The sequence below is a fragment of the Erpetoichthys calabaricus genome, chromosome 1 (assembly GCF_900747795.2).
Source record: "Erpetoichthys calabaricus chromosome 1, fErpCal1.3, whole genome shotgun sequence".
NCBI classification, from domain to species: domain Eukaryota; kingdom Metazoa; phylum Chordata; class Cladistia; order Polypteriformes; family Polypteridae; genus Erpetoichthys; species Erpetoichthys calabaricus.
The window spans coordinates 75,610,458-75,625,804 of NC_041394.2; the positions used below are offsets into that span (position 1 = coordinate 75,610,458).

At 41.5% G+C, this 15,347-nt stretch overlaps 1 protein-coding gene across 1 annotated transcript in view; it reads right to left on the bottom strand.

Moving 5' to 3' along the window:
• The window catches only part of LOC127526576 (uncharacterized), a 28,273-nt gene continuing 12,926 nt past the window's right edge, over window positions 1-15,347 (bottom strand). Inside the window, exons 5-7 of the mRNA XM_051922442.1 lie at window positions 9,911-9,988; window positions 441-591; window positions 1-343 (exon numbers count right to left, since the gene is read on the bottom strand). Of these exons, the coding sequence (XP_051778402.1) occupies window positions 1-343; window positions 441-591; window positions 9,911-9,988 (572 nt within the window). The remainder of the gene's footprint in view (window positions 344-440; window positions 592-9,910; window positions 9,989-15,347) is intronic.

Below are 15,347 nucleotides of genomic sequence, written 5' to 3' on the forward strand. Positions count from 1 at the left end.
TCATGTCCCAGAACATGAAAGTTGGACTTTTTGACAGCATGTCATTCTCCAAGCCTCTGCTGCTTCATCATCTTTTGGGCCTGTACTAAGCATGAAAGCCTCCTTTTGAAGATTCTGCAGGGCAAGCACAGTGACTTGATGAGCATGCCTAGTTCGAGTTAGGTGGGCAGCCTTCAAAAACGAGTCAGGCATGCCAGATGATACTACTTCAGCTGTGGTGAGTGCGGCTGTCCAGCCTGAGCCTTCAAGGAGATCACCCAAGGTATTCCACAGAGCCATTTCAGTATGCAGGTCTCCAAGCATAACCACATACACTTTCTCACCGAGTGTCAGGCCATTTCCACTGTACCAATTTGGCAAGGGCAAAAAGAGGCTGATCAAATGTTGCAATGGGAATCTGTCCCGGATTCAAAAATTCAACAGCCTTTCTTACTACATACAATCCATGTTTAATCATGGCAAGTGTAGCAGACTTTTCATAGAACAAAGGAAGCATGGCATATATTGCTGGGGGGTCTTCCACCATTGGCTGTATAGAGAAATGGTAGGCTGCCCATGCAATGGCATCACCACTGGTCAATTCTTCCTTATCTAAAAGTGACAATGCAGTCTTGAAAAAGTCAAAATTCTAAATGCAGTAATGCTTTAAACTACCATCTACTACAATATATTTAACTTGGTTAAGTTATTTTATCACATGCTGAGGTATTGCCATTCCCATTAGGGTTATGTTAGGCCAATCTGAAACAATTGCGATATTTCATGCCTATTAATTCATTTTGTGTTTTATACTGTTTATTGTACAATCCCATCAGGGCTCCTAGGCTAAAAAAACTCTTTTGAACTTAAGGAAGAACTGTGCCAAATTTGATGCTTTTATCTGTCCTGTAATGGTACCCTTGAATCCAGTCACTAAGCCACCACACTAGCAGGGCCAGCCACTTCACAGTGCAGTGCAGTCTATTCGCTGTTGCTGTTTTTGTCAACTTGCTGCATAGCGGTAATATACCATGATTCTCTATCCATTAATTAGATCAGTGGTTCTCAACCAGTTTTATCCATTTATGTTCAGCGATGACCATTTATTAGCAATAATTTTAATGTAAACAAACCAGTATTTTCCCCTGAATGGCACACATTAGCAAATATCAGTAAATAAATATTCAACATTTAAATATTGCGTACGTAATTGATTAATGGTACTGATCCAAAATTAGCTTGACAGACGGGAGTTACAGAATAAAACTTACTGTTCATTTGTCTTTTTAATTGGTAACCTGGGCTTGTCTGATTTTCACAAGTCTGTCGATGTTAGGGGTAAGGGAAAAGAGTCTTGTGAGGAATTGGTTTTAGTTTGCACACGTAACTCTTACAAAGTTTCGGTACACACATCTTTTGCACAAGGCAAGATGACGTGTTCTGAAATTGTGCAAGCTTTCTTATATCTGACATTTTGGTATGCAACAAGACAAACAATGCCGGAGTGCACGCCTGCTTGTTGTACAAACACGCTAAATTTTTTTTTCGCAGAGCCTTCAGATTTTGATTTTTTCATTTAATAAGATTGTATGATTTGTTTCGTTATAGTACAGAAGGCTTCATAATTTTGTTTGGTAGTACCAAACTACAGATAAACCACGCTTGACAGTAAAAAGTAAACCAATATCTGAGCCTGTGTGGGGTTAAATGTTCTTTGAATTCATGTTGGTTCAGATTACTCTTGTGAGGTTGATTTGGAATTTAAAGAGTTCGGTGTAGATGATGTTACGGGATATTTGAGGAATAGATCTATGTCCATTGACCTTCTTAATGAAGCATGCGAGGTATAATAGGTTGTCACCTATAACAGGTATGTCAGTCGTTTCAATTCACCAGTATGCAGGAGCAAAATGTCCCTTTGACAGGGTGCAGAACTGAAATCTGACAGCAGTAGCCCCATAAAACACTAAAGTGATGGCTGATGTATTAGCCTAATTTTTTAACTTAACCCGACGACCCATCTAGGGTGTCTAGCGTCCCATATTTAGGCCACAAAATACTTAATTAGAGTACAATGACAGCATGACTAGGAATTAATGACACTAGTGTCGAAAGAGAATGGCAAGACAACGTCTGGTGAAACCGGGATTGCCTTCAAGCCTAATGTGAACTTACTTTTTGATGAACTGAAAAGTCCATAAAAAACTGCAGCACTGCTATTTATCCTTGTGACACAAGTCATTTCTGTATAATAGATATCCTACAACATAACCCATTTTATTAGTTACCTCTGTGGTTGTTTACTACTAATTGGTCCCTGAATTACACCTCCCTCCTTAGCAGGTTTTACTTCTCAGTGTCCATCCATCCATCCATCCATCCTCTTCCGCTTATCCGAGATCGGGTCGCGGGGGCAGCAGCTTGAGCAGAGATGCCCAGACTTCCCTCTCCCCGGGCACTTCTTCTAGCTCTTCCGGGAGAATCCCAAGGCGTTCCCAGGCCAGCCGAGAGACATAGTCCCTCCAGCGTGTCCTGGGTCTTCCCCGGGGCCTCCTCCCGGTTAGACGTGCCCGGAACACCTCACCAGGGAGGCGTCCAGGAGGCATCCTGATCAGATGCCCAAGCCACCTCATCTGACTCCTCTCGATGCGGAGGAGCAGCGGCTCTACTCTGAGCCCCTCCCGGATGACTGAGCTTCTCACCCTATCTTTAAGGGAAAGCCCAGACACCCTGCGGAGGAAACTCATTTCAGCCGCTTGTATTCGCGATCTCGTTCTTTCGGTCACTACCCATAGCTCATGACAATAGGTGAGGGTAGGAACATAGATCGACTGGTAAATTGAGAGCTTCGCCTTGCTGCTCAGCTCCTTTTTCACCACGACAGACCGATGCAGAGCCTGCATTACTACGGATGCCGCACCGATCCGCCTGTCGATCTCACGCTCCATTCTTCCCTCACTCGTGAACAAGACCCCGAGATACTTGAACTCCTCCACTTGGGGCAGGATCTCGCTACCAACCCTGAGAGGGCACTCCACCCTTTTCCGGCTGAGAACCATGGTCTCGGATTTAGAGGTGCTGATTCCCATCCCAGCCACTTCACACTCGGCTGCGAACCGATCCAGAGAGAGCTGAAGATCACGGCCTGATGAAGCAAACAGGACAACATCATCTGCAAAAAGCAGTGACCCAATCCTGAGTCCACCAAACCGGACCCCTTCAACGACTTGGCTGCGCCTAGAAATTCTGTCCATAAAAGTTATGAACAGAATCGGTGACAAAGGGCAGCCCTGGCAGAGTCCAACTCTCACTGGAAACGGGTTCGACTTACTGCCGGCAATGCGGACCAAGCTCTGGCACCGATCGTACAGGAACCGAACAGCCCTTATCAGGGGTCCAGAACCCCATACTCTCGGAGTATTCCCCACAGGATTCCCCGAGGGACATGGTCGAATGCCTTTTCCAAGTCCACAAAACACATGTAGACTGGTTGGGCAAACTCCCATGCACCCTCCAGGACCCTGGTAAGGGTGTAGAGCTGGTCCACTGTTCCGCGACCAGGACGAAAACCACACTGTTCCTCCTGAATCCGAGGCTCGACTATCCGACGGACCCTCCTCTCCAGCACCCCCGAATAGACTTTTCCAGGGAGGCTGAGGAGTGTGATCCCTCTGTAGTTGGAACACACCCTCTGGTCCCCTTTCTTAAAGAGGGGGACCACCACCCCGGTCTGCCAATCCAGAGGCACTGTCCCTGATGTCCATGCGATGTTGCAGAGGCGTGTCAACCAAGACAGTCCTACAACATCCAGAGCCTTGGGGAACTCCGGGCGTATCTCATCCACCCCCGGGGCCCTGCCACCAAGGAGTTTTTTGACCACCTCGGTGACCTCAGTCCCAGAGATGGGGGAGCCCACATCTGAGTCCCCAGGCTCTACTTCCACATTGGAAGGCATGTTAGTGGGATTGAGGAGGTCTTCAAAGTACTCCCCCCACCGACCCACAACGTCCTGAGTCGAGGTCAGCAGCGCACCATCACCACCATATACAGTGTTGACACTGCACTGCTTCCCCCTCCTGAGACGCCGGACGGAGGACCAGAATCTCCTCGAAGCCGTCAGAAAGTCGTTCTCCATGGTCTCCCCAAACTCCTCCCACGCCCGAGTTTTTGCCTCAGCAACCACCAAAGCCGCATTCCGCTTGGCCTGCCGGTACCTATCAGCTGCCTCCAGAGTCCCACAGGACAAAAGGGTCCTGTAGGACTCCTTCTTCAGCTTGACGGCATCCCTCACCGCCGGTGTCCACCAACGGGTTCGGGGATTGCCGCCACGACAGGCACCAATACACCTTACGGCCACAGCTCCGGTCAGCTGCCTCAACAATACAGGCACGGAACATGGCCCATTCGGACTCAATGTCCCCCACCTCCCTCGGGATGTGGTCGAAGTTCTGCTGGAGGTGGGAGTTGAAGCTACTTCTGACAGGGGGCTCTGCCAGACGTTCCCAGCAGACCCTCACAACACGTTTGGGCCTACCACGCCTGACCGGCATCCTCCCCCACCATCGAAGCCAACTCACCACCAGGTGGTGATCAGTTGACAGCTCCGCCCCTCTCTTCACCCGAGTGTCCAAGACATGTGGCCGCAAGTCCGACGACACGACCACAAAGTCGATCATCGAACTGAGGCCTAGGGTGCCCTGGTGCCAAGTGCACATATGAACACCCCTATGCTTGAACATGGTGTTCGTTATGGACAATCCATGACGAGCACAGAAGTCCAATAACAAAACACCGCTCGGGTTCAGATCGGGGGGGCCATTCCTCCCAATCACGCCCTTCCAGGTCTCACTGTCATTGCCCACGTATATATATATATCTTATATATAAGATCATCTTGCCTGAAGAAGGGGCCTGAGTTGCCGCGAATGCTTGCATATTGTAATCTTTTTAGTTAGCCAATAAAAGCTGTCATTTTGTTTGACTTTTCACTACATTCATAATGGCTAACACAGTACAACACTCTAGTACTAGAGTCTTAGAAAGGAATAGTTCTTTGTTATATACTATGTTTCATATTGTTTTTCTAATCTCCAACATAATTTATATTTTTGTTGCATATCTGCGCATATGAGAGTGCACTTTACAAAAATACATTTAAATGGGTTAGTATTGTCCTCTGCTTTTTGTGATCATGGTCATAGATGTACAATGAATGAATATCTTCTATCCATAAGGTTAGTTTTAGAATAAATTGTTATATTTTAAATTGAAATTGGACCAAAGAAGTGAAACAGCAATGAAAATGTACTACAACTTTTCTGGTTTCATAATATACTCATATTGCAAGTACATGGTTATACCGTGCTTGCATAATAAAGTTTAATGTGAAACTTTGGTTTACTGTAGGCTAATTTTCAAATGATTTTTTTAACATAAGATACATGTATATGAAATTACTCATTGGATTACATTAAGGTATAATAAAGGTGCCTTGAATGGTGCATTTAGATAGCTGTTTGGTTCTTCTATTTTTTCTTCAAATGTTTTCTTCTAATCAGGCTCATCTATCTTTAACAGCTACTGAAGCCACATCTCCTCCTAGAATATGAAAAGAGATATTGATTAATATTCATAATTTAATTCAAGATAAAAATTACATTGACAGAATTAAAATCAAGTAAGAAAGAGACGCATAACAAAAATAAGTTGTAAGTTAAGTATTTGTCTTAATAGTACAAAAAGATAAGTGAATAATTAATACTCAAGATATGTTGTGAAATTTGGGTAAAGTAGGACTCAACTTTACAACAACATCATAAGCTATTCTTTGAAATTAACCTAAAAGTCTATGTTTTTATAGTTTTATACCTCAGATTTTTTGTCAAGTTCAATAAAATTAACAGATGCAAAAGTTGTATTTACAGCACCATAGGTATTTTGGCATCTTCAAAATTCACTTGAAAGTACATGCAAATAGGAAATAATCAGAATGGGGTATGCACTACATGTGATTGGTGCATTCTCTAAGAAAAACAAAAGCCTAAAAATAATTTCAAAATAGCAGTCATATAACTAACTGGACCATTAAATCAATTCACTAAATGTACTATATAGCAACTAAGCTTCCTATAAAGTTAATAGATACTCAAATTAGTACATGCAGCAGTCTGAATTCTTGTGTATTTTTTGCTTTACTGTTGTTTTTGTTAGTTTTGAATTATTTTACATGTCTTTATGTTTTTTCTGTTGATCTCATTTGCAATTCTGTAATTATCTTCCATCTCTTTAAATGTTCTGCTGTTCATTATGTAAGAGCCACTTGTTAGTTAGTAAGGATATGTTAAATTGATAGAAGTATTTTCTTAATTATGTTAAAATGTTTGTCTATATATTAATGCATAGTCTATGGAAGATTCTATTATATCCCCCACAAGCTAAGCTGAAATGGAATATTCTAATTATTTCTTATCCCTCTGACTATAGATTAGTCCCAGTTTATGATCTGCATTGCAGCTGGTAAGAAATGGAAGGCAAGCAGTTTTCAAACCGTATCCCGTAACGTATTGTATTGACCATACTGAATGTGCCATACGTGTAGAAGGTACTGAATGTATTAGGTATTAGGTAAAGCATATATAAGTTTGCCATATGAGAAATAAAACAACCTTTAAACATAGAATGTGACTGAAGTTTAACAAGAAAAAGCTAAGTTTGTAGAAGAAACATTTTTTCTTTTTTCCCTTTATCCTGCATGTATAATAACTTTTTTCTCCATTTTTGTGTGGACTGAGAAATTTCTTTTGTTACACTTTTTACCTATGTTGGATCCTACATTGCCAACTCAGTAGCAGCTAGATTTTGGGAAACTGGAAAAGATGCAGCGACACCTTCTTTGTAAGTAAAGCCAGAGTAGGTGAAGCCACCCTCTTGTCACTGCTCTTGAGCCCTCACTCTGTATTGTAGGTATTGATTAAGAATTTTATAGTTTTCTGATAATTCCACTCTGGTTAAGAATTCTGATTTTTGGATTTTATTTTGGGACTTTTTTTTGAGGCAACTCCTTGTGCCTCTTTTTGTCATGCCAAGCTTTACTTTGTGTATTTCTATCATTGTAAAATAAATCCTTGATTTATAAAGATTACTGTTTGCCCTTTTATTGTACAAACTGGGGGTTTATGGTTATCCATTGTACTTTTGATATATTTTTATACATTTTTTTTATTTTGCCAGCTCCCCATTTTTTTGGCTTGCTGCAGCTGAAGCCAGGGGGTAGTATTTGTAGCCTAGCTGGGTTAAGTCAGTTCTGGGAAGTATAGTGAAGATCTTGGCTTGTTTGAGTAGCTTTTTTTGTTGGCCTCACACCATTTTGCCTTTGTGTAAGACTCCACATCATTACAGGATACACACGAGAACCTACTTTTGTTGAGCCAGGTGGAGTGCTGCTTTATTCTGTGTAGGAATTCTACTCACAAATCAAGTCTTAAAAGAAGTAATAGCACTTCATTCTGATGTCCATTACTATACTGCACCTTGTCCTATTTGTCATTTGAGCACTTTATATATTTTTCCTGCTTGCACAAGAGATCCTCTTTCTTTTTATTCTCATTCTGCTTTAGCTTTCAAAAAATGACAGCATCAGAATGCCAATACCAGTTTTAACTGATGAAATCTGCATAACTTGTTTGGACAGGTAATCAATATACAATACTTTACTATATTACACTGGTGGTGGTGGTAGGGTTTATATTGGGTTGTTTACTTCAGTCATGCTATAATTTGTTTCTATATTCATCCATTCATGTATATACTTTCTGAATCTACTAGTGAAGTGCATAATTATAATGGGCTACGCTTTTCCTAATAGCAATAGGTACAAGGTAGGAATAAGCTGTGGAATAGTTAACACTGCATTGAAGGACACATTGACAAAGTCATTAAAGGTCAATTAAGTATCACAAATATATGTAACAGTATATTTTTGTACTGTGGAAAGAAATTGCATTCTTTGAGTAAAAAAACATGAAAACATGGGGAGATCATACAAACTCACAGATGCCATATCTGTGTTAAAATGTTGGGATGATAGCAACACTACTTAAGGCACCACAGTACCACATCCTTGTTTGCTCAAAATAAAACAGGAAAAAACAATATTACTACCTTCAACTGTGCCTGGGGAATTCAAAATATAAAAGAACATATCTGTGAAACTAGAGAAACATTTATATATGCGACAGAAAGAAGCTCCATGTATTCAGCTATTTTCTGAAGATGTTTTCTTTTGTCAACATGTGTATTTTGTATGATTATGCAAACTAAATAAAAGTAAATCAAACAAACATGAAATCATGATGTTGAGAACATCTTATAAATGAAAATGAATCAAATACCTTTATTAAAAATAAGAATATGCAAGTGTGCATTATTTATCTTTTGTATACTATTATTCATTATTATTCTTATCTAAATTTAATTAGTTTTTCTTTGCATGTAACTACTTCTTTGACATGTTGTAAAACAGTTTGAGCTACATCCTTTGTATGTTAATGTGCTACAGAATTATACAGTATGTTGTTGTTGTCCATCCCTAACCTGTCATAACTTTGAAGAAGCACCATGCATTTACTGCTTTGTACTAGTAAATACCTTCTGACACTTCTAGTCCTGGAGGCCTAGTGGCCTCTTGCCAGCCCTTCCCTCCCTCTCTGCATGAATAGGGGTGCAAAAAACCTACCTGTATAGTGCCTAATATGTATGCTGTCCTCTTGTGCCCTGGCGGATTACTGACAGATAACTGCTAGAAGATCTCTCTAAACCATTCCCACATGATTTCCTTTTGGAATATATCCACACCTAAGAGGGACTATCACATCACAACAACTCCTCTCTTCCTATGTTGGCATGCAAAGGTACTCTCTGATAATCAGTGTGCAAATCTGTTTTACTCTGGAAGATCTCATTGCGGACAGCTTCTGGCCTCGTGCCACCATTGTAAACTATTTATTCCTGAAAATCCATAAAGTGTTGATCCTGAAACCCACCAACTAGTAATACCCATTCAGAAAGCCAAAAGGAACACCTGTGTAGCAGTGAATAGGTGTGAGGATGGACAAAAGACCTATAAATTGGAACTTGGCCTTAACTGTTTGTTCCCTTGGAGATCGGTACTGATTGGCAATGAACTTGCTATTTGAAAAAGAAGAACACAGGTTGTTTCAGTAGGCTGTGCTTCCAAATTAGTGTCATATTCAGGTCATAGACACTTGTGTTTTGCGTATAATTGACCAAATTATATTACTAATACTTTTCAAAACTAGTTGCATTTGGTTTATCAGTCTATTATCTGACAATTTTTTCCATTATATCATTTTGGGCAATGACAGCTTATCCTGAAGGCACTGTAGAGACAGGTAGGATTCAGAAGTCAGCGTCAGAAATCTATCACAGGGTATACTCACACATCACATACCACACCCTTCAATAAATAACTGATTAACCCAGTGGGATGATAAAAGAAAAGGGAGAACCTGGGAAAACATAAAATAACACAAACATGACGAGCATGTGCAATTTCTACAAAGACAATGACATGGCCAGCAACTGAACATAGTCACTGAAAATGTGAAGCAGCAGTGCTTACCATCATGTCATCAAACTGTCATTTATTTGAAACAGAAATGTATGTAAACAATGGCAAATGTATGATAGTTCTACAGATTCTATTATCATCTAGCTAAGTTATAATATTACTAATTTTAAATACACAAGGTAATTATTAAAATATAAAAAAAACAACAATCAATTTAGATTGAATATTTTTAAGATGACATGTTTTATGCCAATAATTTCACCTGTATTTGGTTTTTATTTATTTGGTTTTGACAGACATGTTCTGTCCCAGGGATGCACTGGTCTAAGTTCTGCATATTGCCTTGATAAAAAAACTGCTGGCATTTTCTTTTGAAAATTTGATTTTCTTTAGATGCTTTTCTTGGTCTTTTCATGTATCCTAAGTAGATAAAAGATCAATATTATTTATTTTTCTGCCTCTTCAAAAGAAACGTAATAATATTTAAAGAAATCTACTTTTGCAAAAAGAGACTTAGTGATATAGAACAAAGACACATTTAATCAATTATTAATTGATTTAATTGGGGCTTACAAAAAGTAATGCTTAGAGCTTACTATAGTTTTTAACAGCAAATTCTACTGACTACTCATGTTGCTAGTAGTTTTCAGCACTGTGAATTAATCCATTAACACCATAATAAAAGCAAAATACATACATATTACAATTTATTTGTGTAGACATATCTTTACTGTATTGCACAAAAAATAAGTTCTCTAAAGTAATTTCCAGATATTTGAACATGTGAATTGGTAGTGCTGCTGTCTTGCAGTAATGAGACCAGGGTTGACATCCTGGGTGTTCTCTGTGTGGAGTTTGCATGTTCTCCCCATGTTTGTTTGGGTTTACTCCAGGTGCTCTGATTTACTTCCACAGTTCAAAGACATGTGGATGAGTTGAACTGGTGTTGCTAAGTAGGTCCTACTGTCTGTGTGTGGATGTTTGCCCTGTGATGGACTGGTGGCCTGTGCAGGTGTTATTTCTGCCTTGTGTCAAATTATTTTTAGTATAGGGTCCAGCTACCCTGTGACCCTGCTCTGGATGAGTGGGTTAGGGAAAAGGATAAGCGTTCTAATCTTTCATTTGCTAAAGAATTATTCACCCAAAATTATTTATATCTATTCATTTTCTGCATCATCCACTTAAGACTTCTTCAGGGTTATTGGTGCCAGGACTTAGTTTGACAGCAATGGATGCTAGACAAAGCTATCCTTGGATTGGAAATCATTCCATCACAGGGCACAAACCCACACTTTCTCGCATCAGGCCAGCTTAGACCCACCAATTAACCTAACATACATCTTTTGAAATATGGACAGAAATAAGACTGTCCAGAAAAATCCAGCACAGACAACTAGAGAAAGTGAAGCATCACACAGCGATATAGAATGTAGAAAATTAGTACAACATGAAGCAATGTACAAAATGTTGTACTCAGTAATGCAACATAAAAACATTTGCTTCCTTTTGTCTGAAAGGTTAAATGCCATTAGTATACTGTATGCATTTCCTTATTTCTTTGTGCAGAAGGAAGGTGTTGCTGAATGGAAAATCTGGAAGGATTTCCATAAAGACAGTGTGGCGGATGGCTGTGACCCATGCCCGGCCGGGACGCCCCTTTGATACTGGATCCAAGGGAGCAGCCATGGGATGCACACTACATCCCCCAGAACATTTGGTGGCAGCCCCCCTGGGTTGCATCAGGGCCAATGCCATGGAACACCGGAGCTCATCCCTGTTGGGGTCCATGGCCACCACCAGGGGGAGCTGCAAGGCTTCCTGAGCCAGATTGGGCGGCAACGCAGCCACACCCAGAAGTGCAGCCTAATCTAGGTTAATCGTCACCTGGAGCACTTCCGGGTGAACTAGAAAAAGAGTCTGCAGCCACTACTCAAGGTGCCAGAGTCGGGAGGAGGAAGACGAAGCTGCCTGGGAGGAGTAGTGGAGGAAGAAGAGTGTGGTTTGGGGTGATTTACTTTGTGTGTTGTTTTGGGACTGTGTTGGGCCTGTGGGACACGGGGAAGACGTGCCCCACAGCTGAAGAAATATTAAAAAACCTTTTTATTTATAAAAAAACCTTTTTATTTATTTGTACATGTGCCTCCATTGTCAGTCTGTGTCGGGTCAACGCCTATATAGCGCCTTGGCTAAGAAGAACAAATTAAATAAAGCAGTAATATTGCGGTGAAAGGAATACCTTACTGAATCTCTAGATTAGTGAAAGCAAATACAAGATGGTTTCCCTTCTCATCTTTTCATAGTACCACTTTTATTAAACCATTGGAAACTCACTTTAGTGGGAATTAAGCTCCAACTTCAGAGTCCTTCATTTAAATCTTAGCATTGGAGTTGATTATGTGGAGTTTAGATGTTATCAGTGTCTGCTTTGTTTTTTCTGACATGTTAGGTTAACAAGTGTATGCAAATTGGCTCGGTCTAAAAAAGTGCAGATGTGTGCATGAGAGAGTCCTGCAATGGACTGGCAATTATGTTTTACTCGTATGTTTTATGAATAAGGACATGTCAAGAGAGGTTATTGTTATGAATGAATATTGTCATGTATCTATCCTTTACAGTCGGCACGGTGGTGCATTGGTAGTGCTGCTGCCTTGCAACAAGGAGACTGAAGTTCAAGTCCCGTGTACATCATACATGGAGTTCTCCTTGTGTCTACATGGGTTTCCACTGGGTGCTCCAGTTTCCTCCCATAATCTAAACACATGCAGATTAGGTGCATTGGCAATGCTAAATTGGCACCTGAAATGTATTTGTGGGTATACACCCTGTGAATGATTGGCACCCTGTCCCGCATGTTGCTCCTGGCTTGCACCTTATGCTGACTGGGATAGCTTTCCTACGACTCTGCTCCAGATACATGGGTTTTAAGGCAAAGGATGGATGGATCTACCCTTTCTGCTATCCATCCATCCATTTTCCAACCCGCTGAATCCGAACACAGGGTCACGGGGGTCTGCTGGAGCCAATCCCAGCCAACACAGGGCACAAGGCAGGGAACCAATCCTGGGCAGGGTGCCAACCCACCGCAGGACACACACAAACACACCCACACACCAAGCACACACTAGGGCCAACTTAGAATCGCCAATCCACCTAACCTGCATGTCTTTGGACTGTGGGAGGAAACCGGAGCGCCCAGAGGAAACCCACGCAGACACGGGGAGAACATGCAAACTCCACGCAGGGAGGACCCGGGAAGCGAACCCAGGTCCCCAGGTCTCCCAACTGTAATAAATAATTTTCATTAATGTAAATGTTTTTGTACTGATGGCCTTTTGTTCAGAATTCTGTTTACTGCCAAAGGGGACAATGCAAATTAATTACTTCTAAAAATTATTTTTCATTATCTATCTGTGTGTAGTCTCCACATTCTGTCTGTAAGGGTTTTTATCCAGCTCCTCAGGTGTTCCTCTCATATCCTAAATATGTACATCTTAAGTTAAATGGCAGTCCTAATTTTGCCTTATGGATACATGTGTGATTGTGTGAGTGTGTGTGTGTGTGTGAGCACGGCCTCTATGATTTGCTGCCTCCCTGTTAAAGATTGGCTCTTGTATTGGGCCCACTACTACTGAGATTGGGATACAGACAATCCCTATAGTCAGATTAAATAGGGTTTCAGAATGTTATGCTATTAAATCATTAACTTTCTCTGGCACTCTATTCCAAATCAGAGTTGTGGGTGCTTAAATCAATCCTGACAGTATGGAATTTAAGTCAGAAAACCCAACCTGGACACAGTAGCAGTGAGTCACATGGCATTTTCCTAAACATCCAAAAAATGATTCTTGTCAGATCAAAGTATGTGAAGAGAAGTCCACACAGACTTGCTGCGTGGACAAGATTACTGCCTGCTCTAACAATGTGCAGTACATGGATGTCAACTAATTTCCTGCATCTAAAAACAAGCAAAACAAAACTGCTTCATATAGGATCTGCAGCTCAGCTTGATTATGCACACTGGACCTTGGCTTTTACCAACTCTTATCTTCACCTTTTGTTACCAGTCTTGTGGTTATTCATGACAGCACTCTCAGTTTTGAAAACCATATCTCTGACATCTCAAGACATTTCTTTTTACCATTTATGAAGCATTGCCAAACACTTATTCTCCTTCTCTGATGAAGAAATAATATGTCATACTTTCATCAAAACTTGACTGAATTGTTACACTTAACATTTTAATAGTATTCCTTCTTGAAATACGGTATCAACTGACAGCAACAAGTTCAAAGTACAGCTACAATTATTCTCATATGGACAAAAAATATTGAGCATATTTCCCCTCATCTGGCTCATCTACTTTCATTACATGTATAGCATCAAATCTAATTCACCATCACCATCTAATTTCTATAGCCCTTATCATTATTATCTAAGATCATCTGATGCCAGCCTTCTCATAAATCTCAACACCTGTTTTGGAAACCTTGGTAAGAGCTCATTCAGCTTTGTGGCTGCAACTCTCTGTAACGGTAAAGTAATTTTCTTAAAACGTCACCTCTTCAGTTTTGCCTTTACATCTGTTTGACTGCAATTGTGCTGTTATTCCATTCTTCTATAACAACTTTACTAATACATGATCACCCCAGGCTTTTAATATTGTCACACACATGCATTTGGGAGTCAACCAAAGGGACCAGAAGATGCTAATTCCACACCAAGCCAGGGGGCAGCAGGTTGCACTAAATCCCTCTTTTTTCTCTCTGCGGATTCGACACGAGAAATTCCGCCTGTATCCAATTGCCATCCTATGGCATTACTTCCGGTCCCGATGACATCACTTCCCTTGTATCACTTTAAAAACCCGCCATCCTCCCTACTTGAGTCAGTTCTCTTTTGGACTCAAACCTGTACACATTGTTCTTAAAACTTCAACCATTTGCAGCCAGGGAAAGTATACAGGTGGCTGCCCCAAAAAAATCAGGAGACTGACCTAGGAAGAGCATGGACACACCATTCAAACATCCAACCACTAAGAAAATAGGTGGGAGATTACTGTTCCCGTGCTCCCACTGAGAAGCCAGTTGGTGTAGGTAGAGGGAACCCGAGGCACTCTTCGACCCAAGGGTCTGTTAAGGAGCTGTGGGTATTTGGACGAAGGGCCTACGGACTAGGGCTGGGCTCAGAAGGGAACACACGGGGGACTAATTATGGGCTCCTGGGTGAATGGACCGCTCCACAAGCCCCCCCCCCCATAATCGGAAAGACCCTTGGCAAATGTGGGAGTGCCCCAGGATGGCAGGAGAGGAGACTGATGCGGTGGGAGTTCAATCCCCAACTGCCGACGCTCCCCCAAGCCATGAAATTGTGGACTACAGTCTAGTGCTGGTTATGACCGGAACTTAATAACACCCGACAAATAGTTGAGCAGGTAGCATGTGCACTACTACTCAAGAGGCCTGCCAGCCGATCTTGCCCACCTGCCCTGGTGTCGGCCGATTAGGAACATGGCCTCATTGATTGAGATCTTACAGGCAATAAGAGTGGAGACCTACCCGGGGGAACCAGAATGGGACCCCTGTGAACCTGGATGATCTTGTGTCCTTACCTCAGTACCCCAGAGCAGTGTCCGTCTTCCTGGGGTGAGCAAGGGGTCTGCGAAGGCACTTAGAGGCGGAGTGTTGTGCTCTTGCTAACCCTCTGGCTTTCTCGCATACAGGGGAGGTGCTATTGAAAGGATTAAAACACCAGCCATATTTGATTCTGGCAGTAACATTTC